This window comes from Notothenia coriiceps, unplaced genomic scaffold, assembly GCF_000735185.1.
Source record: "Notothenia coriiceps isolate Sejong01 unplaced genomic scaffold, NC01 NC01_scaffold00029160, whole genome shotgun sequence".
Taxonomy (NCBI): Eukaryota; Metazoa; Chordata; class Actinopteri; order Perciformes; family Nototheniidae; genus Notothenia; species Notothenia coriiceps.
Genome location: NW_011361861.1, coordinates 106,248 through 121,858, shown reverse-complemented (window position 1 = coordinate 121,858; position 15,611 = coordinate 106,248). Strand labels below are relative to the sequence as shown.

At 39.6% G+C, this 15,611-nt stretch overlaps 1 protein-coding gene across 1 annotated transcript in view; it reads left to right on the top strand.

Annotated features, from left to right (window-relative positions):
* Positions 1-595: 595 nt before the first annotated feature.
* LOC104958663 (ecto-NOX disulfide-thiol exchanger 2-like) overlaps positions 596-15,611 on the top strand; it is a 42,653-nt gene continuing 27,637 nt past the window's right edge. Inside the window, exon 1 of the mRNA XM_010786425.1 lies at positions 596-692. Within this exon, the coding sequence (XP_010784727.1) occupies positions 596-692 (97 nt within the window). The remainder of the gene's footprint in view (positions 693-15,611) is intronic.

The window sequence follows — 15,611 nt, the reverse complement described above, 5'->3', positions numbered from 1 at the left end:
TGAGGGATGACCATACTAACTTCAGAAGTCACTTTCTATGAGTTTTGTTTTTTAATTCAAATAAATTAAACAGCTTTTATGTTTATGTTGAATGTTAAGTGTTTAGAGATAGTACAGAGTGCCTTTGCTAGTCTTTGTGTCTGTACGTGTGTGTGACAGCATTGTCAGTCAGAGCAGCTGCCACCTTTTCAGAAGAGGTCATAGGTCACTGAGACAGGATGTGCCAAGAGGCCAGACTTTTGAAAGTCTCTGAGGTAGTTGAGTAAAAAACTGGAATGAAAGGAATGTATTGTAAATGACAGCGTGTTAAAAGTCAATATGGAGTCAGACTGATAGCAGGGTCACAGCAGCCTCTCCTCTCTCCTGTGACAGAAAGGAAATGAGAGTGGAGAGAACAAAGCACTTATGTCAATAAAGTATACGATTTCCTCAGGAAAGAAAGCCAAAGATCTGACACCTTAAATGTAATGCCGAGCAATCCTTTAACCCATCTAGATTGATGCGTGATCTTTTTTGCAGTACCAGGGAATTGTAAATCTCACTCTTTTGTGTGTCCCTCTCTGCAGACGCCAACATGAACATGGCTCCTAACTCCATGACGATGCCCATGTCAGACCCCAGCGTCTGGGCACAAGCCATGAGCAGCCTGGGGATGCCTCCGCTAAACATGATGGGACAGCAGCTGATGCCAGGTACCACGGAAAATATGTTACATGCTGCCACTGGTCACACAGTGACAGTGGCAGTGACAGTGACAGTGGCAGCACACTTTAGTACAGTCAATATTGATTTCGGAATTTTGTTCCCACAGCCAATACAAAATAAACTTCTTAGTTCTATGTTAAAAAGGTTTGGTTACAAGATATACTGTAAATAAGGTGTAGCTTTCCCTCACTTAGAGGTGGGAGAAACTATTCGCCTAAAAGTTACAGTATCTTTTTAAGTCGCGGCCCTGAATCCACAGACACGCAGGGAAGAATTATGTGTAGGAGCCGAGGACATATGAGTAACAGCGTTTCCTCCCCCTCCGCTGCCCTCAAAGTGCCCTTGAGCAAGCCTGTGAGCATCAACACTGAGAAGTTGTACTCATCGCAGCAGGCAGCTCCCGATGCGTCAGTGTTTGAATGTCTGGAGCTTCCCCTCCTCTGCTTCTACTCCCCCAGGCAGTTATAATTAAGGGTGTGCGGTTAACTCATGTCCCTGTTTAAGTAAATGCTTGAAAATGCTAAGTGTGTCCACAGGATCACACTGTGTGTATGTTTTTATACCTGTGTGGAGGCAGTAAGGCATCCTTGCATGACTGTACAAGTGGAGCTCAGGATTTTACAGTGTATGTGTTCACTTCTTTAAGGAGTTCCCTCGTTGTTCCACTCGTCACAGAAGAGTTAGTAATCCTCCTCCTGCTCCCACTGGGTTCATTACTTTCCTCTGAGCACATACATGCACGTTTTAGTGTAGGTGGCAGATTTATGCAGTTTTGGAAATTATCATAAAAATTGAAAGGAGGAAGAAAGAGATAGCCCGCCTCTGTTCAACAGAAACACAATCCACCTACTTCTATGTTGGCAAGGTGCAGTGATACCACACTGCTCCCACTAAAGACACATTATTGTATGAACCACATGAATCAAATCAATAAACACTTATATAATAATATATTAATAATAATAATAATAATATTCAATAATTGTAATAATAACGTTGTTTTTTTGTATGGCACTTTTCCTAAACAGGGGCAGCTCAAAATCAGAAAACTAAAAATGGTATTCAGTCAAAAGTCAAAACCCTTTTTCTACACATACGTTCATGATAAAATATAAAAAAATCAAGTAAAAAAATAACTAAAATAGGAAAAATAATAATACAATTAAAAAAATAACAACAATTTATAATAGATTATTTATTATATCATTTATAATTCAGTCATTCACATGGTGGTTATGTGTATTCCACAGATCAATTTAATTGTTTAAATCATTTTAGGAAAACTGTTTAAATATGGATGGTCAACAGAGAAGTTGAATCTTCAGTAGACATGAATCATCCCATGTTTGATTCTCACAGTAACTTGGAACATGTTAGTCTGACTGCCCCCTCTAAACCACTGCAGCTGTGTAATAATAATAACCTCACAGTATCAGTAGATTTGCATTTTAACTTATATATATATATGTATTTTGAACAACAAACTAAAGCACACATTTAGCCTTTTGCTTAGCTGTGAGGGTCCATAAGGGTCCACGTGATGTAAATTCAGTCATCCGTCCATGTTTGCAACAGCTCACAAATAGATGTTTGCGACAGCTCACACAGACATCTTTGCACATGTCTAGCTGCTGCTATTACATTTATGAACGCACCAACTGTGTATAGAACGTCCTGTCATGTGGACACCAAATGTGCAATAAATACAATCACATCCACTGCTGGTTGTTTGGATTATGTTATTATATGGTTTTAAGAAGCTTTAATAACATATAGATTGAAGACTTGTTGTAAAAATACATTATTTTGTTATTAATCATCATGGCTTCATCTTCCTATTAAATGAATGGCTTGTTTTCATTCAGACAAAAAGTGAGTTTTCCATTATGGCTCCTTACTGCTTCATTCAGACACAAGGTTATGCAAAAAAGATCAAACTCATGTGATATTTGGCCCCTGGTGCACGAGATGGAGATGGAGAGGGAGAGTTCAAAATGTTATGAAAGCGCTTTCACAGGCTGCATCACTAATGGATTTTTAAAACTGGTTTTGCATTTCGCCATTGAAACCTTAATAAATAACCAGGCAAAGCCCAGGGGACCCTCATCCCTGCTTCTCATAACAAGACCACTGATTAATTTCTTCTCCATAATTTAACGTTATTAGACAGCGAATTATTGTGCTCGTTTTATAACATCCGACAGTGCAAACACATTAAATGACAGGACTCTAAGTGGGATTCTTGTTGAATTCCTATTAGCTGTATCTAAATTGTTTGCAGGATTATTTATGTGTTCATCTATAAATGGGCATGAATGGTTGGCAATATTATGAATCTGGTTGTACGAGGGTCTAATTTAACCTCTTTTGCTCAAGTCCTTCTTCAACAGCAACATTTCATAGACGTGAAGAAAAATGAGATATATCTTCTTAACATCTTAAAACCGGCCCTTTTTCAGCAGTTTATTAAATGTATTTTATTTTCTCCGAGCCTAACAGATGAATATTGAGGGTGTGTTAGTTGGTATGATATAGTGTTGAAATCCGACGTTGGTATTTTAATTTGATTATTGGCAAGATTCAAAATCCAATTAAAATAGATACACTGAGCTGACTTTGAGAGATGGAGTCATGTCTCTACGCCTATGTCAGAATCACTCACATGCACACACTCAAACATGCACACACTCAAACATGCACAGAACAATGGCTCAGTAATAAAGGGGCCAACTTCCTGTTTGTTCAAAAATGCTCAATCTTTGATTATATAATGGTGATTAACTGCATGCAAACTTGCAAAACAAACAAAGCTCTAACCTTTCTGCTAATCTTTCCAACTGACTGCCATGTCTACTTAAATATTACACAACATGGTAGCTTTCTGTCTGAGTTAGAGAGATCTTTGCCACCATCAAAGATGTTCTCATATTACATTACATGTCATTTGTTAGACGCTTTTATCCAAAGTGACTTACATACATTCAGTACTGTGGACAATCCAAGTGTCTTGCCCCGGGACACAACGACATGCTGACTGCAGTGGGACTCGAACTTGCTATCCTCTGATTCAAAGTCCAGCACACTATCCACTGAGCCACAGCCGCCGTCATATTAGAGTTAATGAGGGTTAAGTTTACAAAAGATTGCTATAAAAATAGTCAGAACATTCAACATTGAAACTGGATTCCTCCCTGCTGTTACACATCTTTTTTTTCACATCTCATGAGCATAATGAACAAATATAACCATGCAGAGAGCTGTGTCATTGATATGTCCTTAAGAGAGCGCACCATTCAAAAATAAATTGGGCTCAGGCGACACAGACTTATAACACCTCATTCAAATTACTTTCAGAACGCTGGATAAATATTTTAGAGCCAAGAGCATAGAGATTAATGAAGCATTGGCGCGTGTTTCCATCTGTTTATTATTTTCCAATGTCATTACAACCTCGGAGAGCACTTCATTGTTAATTATCTGCATTGAGAACATCACATTCAGACTTGCCAATTCCACTTTCCATTTATAACACACAGTTAGGGTCCACCGTTCCACTTTCTATCTGTGTTTACTTCCTATCTTTGGCACATAGTATCTGCTTCTCATTCAAGTGTTCACATACATGCATATGGAAGTTATTCAAATCCATATTTAAGACAAATGGTTGTGGAAGTTGCCGCACTTTACTACTGCGGTTCACCTATTCCATTTCATTTGGTGGTATTTACTGCTCTCACTCTCTGCTAGCTCTCCTTTCAAGAGTATCATAAACATTACCGACAGAGTAGGGAGCTCTGTGTGATGGAGATGGAGGGAAACACTCTCGCATGCACCCACGCGCAGAGAGGGAGAGGTGTGTGTGGGGGATTTGATCTGTGGGGAAAACAATGGATAAGCCTTTAGTCGCGGTAATATATCTTCATTTAAAGTCGTTTTGCCGAAGCAGTTTCTGAAGGGTGGAGTGGAGAGGACAGAAGGGAGGAGAAGGAGATGGAGGGGAAGGAGGGTCGGGTGAAGAGGACAGCTGTGGCTCCCCTCATGGATCATCTGGAAAAGCAGCTGGTGCTTCCCTACCTTTTCCTCTTCCGTCCTCCCCCTCTCCGTCCCTATTCCCTCTCCCTCCCTCCCTCCCTCCCCCGCCCTCACTATCTCTTTCTCCCTCACCAGCCCCAAATTACCCAACATCTTCATTAATGTCTCATTACAGCTGAGTCAGCCACTGTAACCCACAGCCACACATTGCTTATTGGCTTTTTGGAGAGCGAAAAGCTTTTACAGTTCTTCTTTACTCAGTCACACTGAAAAACTCAAACTAAATATGCGACTAAGTGGATTTTGCTGAAAACTGAGCACATATAAATTCAAGGAATTTACAAATGAACAGTACCTCACTCTTAATCCTTAAAATCTATTCACTTATCACCTAAATAACTTGGACTAGAATAAACGTTTTAAACACATTTAGTTCAAACGGTTGAAACATCACCATCATCTTTTGAGTTATCACTAATTCTGTTAGTTTCTATTATATGATGTGCTTATAAGGATATCAGGGGAGGTACTTTTGTCTGAACTGAGCTCAGAATGATCCATCTTCAGACAGACAAACAGACAGGATGGACATAATTCTGTTTGAAGTACTTCTACCACTTGTTTGTCTTTCTCTCCACTCCTACCATCTCGGTCTGCCTCTCTTCCTTTAACCATTTATGAAGCGGAAACCTCAGGTCAATCAGAGCTGACTGCTAAGTGCAGTAGGACTCTGCGTCTACCATCCCTGTTCTGCCTGCACTCAAACCGGCGACCTGAGAGCAGTAAACCTGCCCTCTGCTGAACTCCATCCATAATCCATAGGTTCAGTAGACTCTGGCAGGAGATGACGGCCATATTTCCAGTCTGTTAGCTCTGAACCTTTTGAGCCACTCAGAACATACTCAGCACACGCAAATTCATGCCGCCCACACTCTCACACACACAAGGCAGAGATCATAACTTGATCCAAGCTATAAAATATACACACAAACTCTGTTTCATGTTGTGTTTTACGGTCTGTGAACTAATCCAGATGGCTTTACTCTCCGTCATCGCTAAGAGAATCCTGCCCTGTGTTGAGTTCCAACTAGAGAAAACTCGCCTGAGCTGAACTAGGTGTGTGATTTGTGTGGAGGTTGTTTATAGTTCATAAATGAATACACCAACATTTGGGAGATGGGCCTGTAGGCTGTCACGTTACATTTAAGTTAGAATATGTCAGTATGTCAGTAACATCTTTTGGAGTTTAGTGTGGGAGGTGTCCCAGGACAAATGTAGCTTAAAAAGACAAGTTAAAAGAGCAAAGATACAGCTTTAAAATGTTGTTGCTGACCGGTTGTATATTGTCAGCCGTCATTACACCAAAGATAGAATTCCTCATGGATCCATCATTTAGGATCTCATCTGAAACCTAATATCTAACCCTGACATGTTTTTTCTTTTTTTGTTCTGAGACAGACACATAATAGTAAAAGGTACATTGAATAGCCCAGACATGAATGCCCTCTGAACAGACTGAAACAGAGAGAGAAGACAAACACTGGCAGTACTTTACCAATTAGCCAGCAGCCACTTTCTAAAAGTGAAAGGTGGGAGCGAATATTTTTCCTGCACTTTTCAAAGATAAAGTCAATGTGAACGCAAATGTCAATTTTGTGGATGTGTGACTGTGCCCACATCCGTCTCCAAGTACCAATGATTGAATCTGTCCTGCTCTGGAAGTTGCTACAAAGCTTATGCGAGTGAGGGAGGTGTCAATCAAGATGTATATGCCCACATAGTCCTGAGAAATCTCTAATCTGGCCCAATAATTAACACCGGAGGAGCCTGTGACCTACGATTTTCATCGTCATAACTACACTGTAGCTATGTACGTATGACCAATAAAAGCGTTGAGCCTTGAACCTTGAACTGTGTCTGTTTTGTACCATGGCCATAAAGGGCCTTTAATCCTGACATTGAAAATACTTTTGAGAAGCCGCATACTACCCTTGATGGAAGTAAATACCTCACTGTTCATGTTTTCTGTGTACGTAAAATACCCAGTGTACATGTGACAGCTTTGGAGCTGCTGAAAGCCTGGTTCAAGGTCAGGCTAAAATAAATGCTGGACTTCTATAGTGACTGAACAGAGAGGAAACTGAAATCGATCCGCTGGTAAGAAAACTAACAATTTTCCTTCCCAACATGTCACGGTTTTCTTTTTCCTCTACGATGTAACCTAATCAGAGCTGTTCAGCACTTTGTCAGTCCTGCTTCTTGACAAGTTCTATATTAATATAGAGGGGTTTTGTTATTAAATATCACTGCTGTGAATAGATCATATTACACACTGAACAAACTGATTGTTTAGCAAATATTTCAGCACTCTGTCTGCAGGAAAAACGTATCATTTGGTTCCCGCTTTCTGTCATTTTGCATGTGTCTTGTTTTTCAAATTCAAATTAAAGTTTTCTTTTATACATGGCAGTGGAGGCAGGCACGCGATAACTCTGTTTAGATTTTTTTGAATGTTTCTCTGTCCATTACATCAGTCATATGAACTAGATTTTGTTTGCTTTTATACATATGCTTTAAAATGTTAGACAGAAAATGTGTTATATGTAATATAATATTTTGTATATATAAAAAGTGATGATTAGTGTATTGTTCATATCAAAGCAACTGCACATCGAACGGTAAAATGGAAAAAGACATTAACAAAGGCAAATTAAAGGATGCCTATAATAAAATATCACATCAAACATTCACTCCTGTCTCTATTTTTCTACTTATATGTTTAAATGTCAGCTTATATTAATTTTAGCTGAAACAGCTATTAGACAGCTTTTCCCGTCTTCTTTTAAACTACTATTACTTGAAGTCAGAGGATGTGTGAGACAAATGGACTCCTTGTGGGCATTAATACTAGAGCTCAGCATGGATAAATGTCATTTAATCCAGTGGAGTAAATCTGTTATTACATTACATGTCACTTGTTAGACGCTTTTCTCCAAAGTGAGAAATACTCAATACTGTGGGCAATCCCCACAGGAGCACTTTGGGGTGAAGTGTCTCAGGGACACAACGACATGCTGACTGCAGAGGGGTTTGAACCTGTGACCCGAACACCACGGCACTAACCCACTACGCCACACGCCTCCCTGTTATCATGTTAGGTTGTGTTTGTGTGTATGTGCTTGATACATCAGCCTAATATTTAGTATGCACATTTATGATTGTATGATTAAGGACCTTTTTGTGGTTGCAAACTATATCAAAAAGTAGGTTTACTTTTTACCTTCATTGACTGCTCAATGAGCTTGATAGAGTTGTGATCTTATATTAAAACCGGTGCATTTGCAAATGAACTCGATTCTCAATATCTTATGCTCAACCAAAGCAAGACAGATTACGGCAGATTACATTTTTGCTGCCGCCATCTTGATTGTAAGGGAGCTAGGAGGAACAATTGAGTGAGGTCCGCCTCCTGGTTTGGGAGAGGGAGACACACCTGTGGGAGATCTACAAATTACTGAGTGCACTTTTCTTAAATGCAGTTTGAGTTGTGTTGAACAGAAAGATGTCGTTTGATCTCTCTATGATGGATATCTTTACGGTCAGGGTTGGCGAATTGGGGTTTATGTAGTATGTTCGCACGGTGTTATCATTGGGATATTGAATGGAGGTTGTTATATCACTGACTCATCTAGTACACCCACACTGTGATGACAACAGTATACCCTGGAATAGCCAGAGAAATGGTTCACCTCCATCTCCCCCCTCTCTGTCAGCTTTGATTACGTCCGTGTCGCTGTTTTGGTGTCTCTCCCTGTCCCTCTCTTCGTCTCTGTTCCTTTCTCTCTCACTCTATATGACCTTTCAACCCTACAAGCTACCACTTATTATCACAGACACACAGACACTTTCATCTCTAAATCTGGCAGCATTTATTCACTCTAGCAGCTATGTCTAAGACCCTTTATCTCAAGGATATCATTTCTTTTTTTCAAGACTTTCTCAGAGATTTTTGGAATCATAATTCATATTGTCCTCTATAGAAAGATTAAGGATATTTTTACTCATTTCTTTTTTTCTGCTTACATCCATGTATTAGTCTGTCCTCTGGTAAACCTTGCCCAATGAATATTATCTTCTTATTGTCAATTTAACAGTCTCAAACGCAGTGCGCAAAACAGTCCACAAATATGAACTCTAAAGTAAAGTTCTCCAAAAGTTTTACTCCACGGACATGAACTTTTTTGTACAGATTAACATGTTTTTAGCCTATTAATATACTGTATATACAGGTAACAGAGAGAACAATACTAATATAATGCCAAATGTGATGTTTCTGTGACTGTATGCTCTAAATTCAACGAACATTATAAGGCAAGAGAGGAAATAAAAAAAGCTGAGGCTGATAACCTGTCTGATGGACAGCACACGGCCAGAGAGAAATGTAAATAAATAACTGTAGAGCTTTCTTTCATGTATCCACTGCGTTATTCAGTAAGGTCATGGAAAATACACCTTGTATTATCCCTTTCTTGAAACCCATTTAGACTGGATTTATGCCTCGAGTGAAGATAGGACGATTTTAAATGTTTCCTTTGCTGGTAATTGATTTTAATACTGTCTGGGGGGTATATGAGGGTCATTTTTCACCCTGACCCCAGTATTTATCACAGTGGCAATTATGGTGTTTTCGGGTGAACCTGCTGGTCCTTCTGTAATTTAACTTCCAGAGCCACATCCTTTTATTTAAAAGTAGATATCTGAGATTATCTCCAAGGCAAGGGCTGCCTGTCCTTGTACTTTACTTTATTTATGTAATCAGCTCAGTGTGCACATAGTGTGAAGTACGGAAAAGCAAGCATTGGCAAATACAAATGTAGATGTCCGTTAGCTGGAGGGAAACCAAATTCAAGACATAAAGTACTGCAAGTTGTAAAAGGGATAAATGAAGGGATCAAATATAACATGTATAAATAATAATGAGGTTTAAAGCCGTTAGTTTTCTGTTTTGTGGGATAACGCTGGCCCTGAGCCTGGCTATGTGGGACCAGGTGCCGCAGTAACGTCTCCCTGTTGAAAGCAGGCAGGTAGTCCTGTTGACCTTCTTCCTGCACCTCTGGAGGAAGGGGTCTTCCAAAAAATGGCAGCTCCATTCTGATGATGTGCTGTGTCATTTACACAATCCTCTGCAATGCCTCACTTTGAGAAATGGTGCTAACATGGTGCGTAAGCTGATGGAAAAGTAAGGACAACCATCAGGAGAGCAAGACCCTGTAAAAGCTGATTCAAAGGGCTGTTGTTATATCAGCTAGGTGCTGGCTATTCCTGCAGAATGTCTGTTACACGCCACATTCTTTATTTACTTGATGGGTTGAAGTGGCATCTAAAACAATTGGTTAAATTACAGAGGAGCAAAGTGAATATTGAATTCCCGACCTTCCTCTCTGTATTGTGGGTGAAGTGGAGCATTGCCAGCAGGGGTTGCTAACAACAAAAGAAAATTAAACTAAAACTAACTGCTGGTGGCAAAGCAGCGTAGCGTGAACAAATTAAACTGTCAACCAATTAGTGATTATTTACCCTCAATGTTCCTTTTATCAAAAAAAAAGAAAAGGAGGGGGGGTTAAAACAATTTAATTGCTGCCGGTCTTAAACCATAACACAGTTTGATTTCACGCTTCATACCACTTGTTTATTGGTTCCTTTTGGTTCCATATTCAGCCCATTTACAGGTGTTTCCACTGCAATTAGATATTCCCTATCAGCACTTTTTCCAGCTTTGTTTATTTAGTCCTTTTTCAAAAAACATCAGAAAGGCCTTTTTTTATGTTCTTTTCGGGTATACTGTATTTATTTCTGTAACCTCATTCCTGATCCACAAAGCACTCACAAACACACGTGACCCGAATCATCCACCAGCACTTTACCCCGCTTCCTTCTGTACGCCGCTATAGTCCATGTGCAGAATGACTCGTCTAAGCAAGAGCTATAGCTTCATATAAGTCCCCTCCTCTCTAGTTTTAAATAATTAATTAATAATTAAGAAATCCAGACGGAAAGACAAAGTCTTAATCCATGTCTTTGTCTCATTGTATAAATGTGTAGAATGTGTTTCTTGTTTTGTGCTATGTATGCAGAAAAATAAATTCCTCCCCAAGGACATGTAGTATCTCTGTCTATCTTTTTATTGTGTTGTTCAAAATATCCCTGTTAACTTGTGGGGCACAGCACTCTCCCTTTATACAAATGTATAAATAACTCCAGAAGGGAAATTAAGTGCTCACTTGCCCTGCTTCATTGGGATGTACAAGGTCAGTCAGCTAGAGGGGATTACGTGTTTTTATGCTTGCAGATCCTGGTGCTGCAGATTGTAGCCACCAGCCCCCATTTTAGTAAAAAAATAATGAGCAGTCAATGCATATTCACATTAGTGTTCACCGCACATTTTTTTAAAACTTACAACACTCCAGGACATCAAGGGCGTTTATGATGGTTCTACTCGTAGAAATAGATGTTTCTATTACAAGCTATAGTGGCATTGACTGGCTGGTTTAAAGTCTTATTAAAACTGTAATTGGATGGAGGCCACAAGGCAGCTGCTGATGAGACTAAGGAAGATATGTGGATGAATGTACTCCCTCTCTTTGTGTCTGTTTCACACACACATTGTACACACACTGACCCCACACACAGAAAAAACATTATTCTTTTACACACACAGTTTTCAGTATTTTTTAATGAACAAAAAGGCTCACAGGAGAGGAAGAATCTCCCGCAGTTGTCTCTGCTGTGTTCGCTTGGCAAACACTTGTTAAATATGAAAATACACACATATATACACACACACACGCACACACACTCTCGCACTCTGTGATTTGAATGACTGCTGCGATCAGCGAGAGACAGATTTAACTGACTGTTAATATCCTACACGGTAAAGTCGAGGGGAAAAAATGAATAGTGTGAAAATTAATGATGGAAATTGTGGTTCATACATTTTTCAAAGAGCTTAACAGGTGCAATCTTTTCAGAATACATGGGATAAAGTTAAATCTGTTACCATAGAGAAAACCAAATGAAGAATTTGTTATGGTTAAAATAAATTAATGGGTTTTCAAGAGATATAGGAAATATGGAGCAAAATGAAGATGCAGATGGGAGGACAGTTGGCGGGGTGAGAAAAAGGCAGAGTTCCAGGAGGCTTAGGCATGTCTCTTCATCAGAAAATATTACCCAGCATGCTTCACAGCGGCTGTCCATGTCCCCCCGACCGCCACCCATCACCGACTCTGCTGAGAGGGAACATTTAACTGTGAAATTACAGTTTGAAGTTGAAGAAAGGGGAGGAGAGGTTGTGTCAAGGCATACAAAAAAACAGTACAACAGTGATAGCCGGGAGCTTATTGTAGTCAATTGTATGTTTTCTGTAAATGTAATTCCATGTCTGTGCCCCCACACATGCAGGCTGAAATGCAGTTATATTTAGCAAACCTCCGGGAGATATTTTACATTAGAAATAAAGCACCAAGATGCGTGCTTACCATATGTTAAAATGCTTTAGAGCAGCAGCATGAAGCCTGCAGTAATGAAGTATTGCGTACAGAGATATTGATTCATTTTTTGAAAAGCCAAAGTCAAACAGTGAGCGAGAGAAAAAGAGATCAAAGATAAACAGACCTAGTGACTGGCGGCCTTGTGTGGGCGGTAGGAGAACTAGAACCCTTTGCTTGATGTTTTTGTTTAAGGGCACTTTCATGATCTCTGAGACTCGGAGGAGTTCCTCACCACAGACCCCTTTTGCACCGAAACCACTCAAACACTGGGTCATCGCACCGTTAGTGATGAAGCATAAGACATGGCTTCCGGGCTTAAGCGCCATTGTTGCCATAGTAATGACAGATCCAGAGTAGCTGAAAATCCCCTGAAAGAAGAGACTGTAAATACAATCTCATCATCTCTGCTAATGAACGTGCTCTTGTTTGTGTGGATGGATGAGTGGGAAAATCGGGTTGATTCAGGTAAATGTAGTAAAATGGATCCAATCCTTGTGTCAGTACATACAGTCTGTGGGTAATATACTTACTTCATCAAGGAGTGATCATCATCCAAGTTATTTTGTAACTACACAAGAAATCTTTGATCATTTCAAAAGCAGAAGGCTAGCGGCTATAGGCTAATGCTAATGTTATTCGTTTTGCAGTACTGGACCATTTGTACTTGTTACCTGATGATGTACTGTACTAAATAAAAAGGTTAATGGATCATTAAACGTACAAAATCCAGAGCTGAACCTCAATGTTTTTATCCATACAGACAACATGAGACATTTTCAATTTGTGAAAAATGAAAGTCATGCCTGAAATGTCTCGAGGCTGTTACATTCAACTGACACTACTGTGTGTGGAGAAATGTATTTCTTTGTGTGATGGATTGGTACTGCATGATTTGACAGTGTCATTATTGCTGACTGTTGGTGCCCTCGTTTGTTGATTCTAATTGACTTCGACTAAAACAAGACATTTAGCTTAGCTTGTTTTTCCTAGTGCTGAACTCGACAACTGCTCTGCTGTAGATGTATAACAATAGGTACCTTTTAGTACAAAATAACACCAACAACTACAAAAATATGCCCAAAAATATAATCTGCTTTATTTGGGTGTGATGTTACTGATAATAGGCCTGCATGTATTCCTCTTTTCTTTGTCTTTATTATAATTACCATATTGAACTTTTGCAGTTTTGCATTGGGTTTGGGGTTAGACAAATGTAGTGTTGTTTTTCAAGATGGGCTTGAATAAATATTAAACACAAACACACAAGTCGAGCATGCCCCTAACCAGATTAGTTCTTAATCTACATACAAACATAATTTGCCCTCAATCAACACATTTGTTGCAAAGCACAGCAGAACAAATGTCCCGCTGTATTTTTGCCCGTGTAAAAGAATATCAACTCCGAATCTTATTACCATAGCAAAGCGAATGGAGCAACACAGATAAACAAAGTTGCAATTCAGAAATGTGCAGGCGTAGAAAGGAAGCACAAACACGGAGTTAGTGAGACATGAGCTGTCAGATCATGTCTGGAGAAAGTATTCTGCTGACCTGAGTTCAGAATGCTGGAAGCAGGTGAAGCCAGGATGTAACCCTGGAGATTTTTTTCTGATCTCGATGTTCTCGTGGGTCAGACGGAGCCTTGTTAAATCCTTTGTACAGAAAGTACGAAAAGTAGCACAATAACAGGCACACTGCCAAAGCCTGGAGCACATTTTGACATGCAAACATATTTGCGATAACCGTTTGTATTAATAAATGACAAACATAGACACGCCAAGCATTAGGTGCATAATAAACAATAGGTTTTCATGCCCAGTTTATAAATCCTGCTCCTACCTCCCATTTTCTGAAGACTGGTCATATCCATTCAGGATGTAACACATATTCCCCACCACTATGAAATGTCAGTGATGGTGAAAAGTCATGCGTGTACAGAGTAACAATGACGTCCTCATCTATTTCCTTTCCTCCTATTCTCCCACTTGGTTTCAACACCTTTCAGAAAGTGCGTTCGGGTTTTTATTGAATTGAGCATTTTATTTATTCATTTTTCGTTCTGTTACCTCTGTGTCGTCAATGCAAACGTCAAGCCTTGCCAAACTGAAATGGTCCACAATTAGTACAACAACATCAGATTGATGACGCAAGATGGATTATTTGCTATGGTAGTGTGATTTATAACGCTGCATCCAGATCGGAACTAAAAAAAGAGACCCTTCTAAAGTCATCTATTTGGCTGTGTTCACTGAAAAATCTAATTGCTTTGAGAGAAAGTACATTCTTTAAACAATTTCAACTGCATTGTAAAGCAGTTTCTAAATGATGTTGCTCTGTGCATTATTCTTTAGTCAGTCGAAAGATAGTTATTTTTCCATATCATTTTCACACAGCAATGCTATAAACATTTAGTTTCTAATGAAAAACAGAACATCTTGATTCGACGTGGGAATAATTAGATCAGATTTTATGGCTCTGTGTCCTTTTTTTGCTGCTTCACACTCTCCCCCTCCATGTTATCCTCTCCTACTCCTTCACCTCACCAAAATAAGTCATTAATCGCTCTGCCATCTGAGCAGTGTGTTCATTATCACCTGCCTCCTCTCCCTGTGTCACCTGGCTAAAGACGGATGTCGGGGTCATCAAGAGGAGACAGAGAAAGTCAGTCGAGCTTCCGCAGTATCGCAGCTCTTCAATCTTTATGTTGTTCAGTTCAGCAGCATCGTGTCCCTGAACTTTTCCCATTCCTCCAACTTCTTCACCGCATAATCAAACCACATCTGTCTCTCTCTGTTGACTCCCTCCCAAAAAAGAAAAGTTATACGCCAGACCTCTTGAACATTGCATCAGGGTTTTGTTGCGCTTTCATTTCAGTTTTGTCTCAGTCAAGTTTTGTCTCACACATGGGGATGGAGACTTGGCATGCACATAAACACACATGCTCACAATAATCATCTCTGCTGCTGCTGCCGCTGTCTGCTGCAGGTGCGGTAGAGACTCTCGGGAGAGGATAATGTATTTCCATATCAAAAAAAGCCGGGAACGCGTGCGAGATCTTTTTGTTTGTGTGAGCCCAGGTGCAGTCTAAATTAGTACCTCTGAATATAAAGTCTGCATTTTTTTAAGGAATTTCCTTTTGATGTTACAGGTCATCATTCAAAGACTAAAGAGGAGGAGATGGAGAGCAAAAAGTGTGTGTGTGAAAAAGAGAGATTGGGAGAATTAAAGACATCAGGAGAGTGAGTAAGATTAAAAAAAGACCAAGTAAAAATAGTTTAAATATTCATGTTTTTCATTGGTTGATTTATTCATAAGTGGCTGATA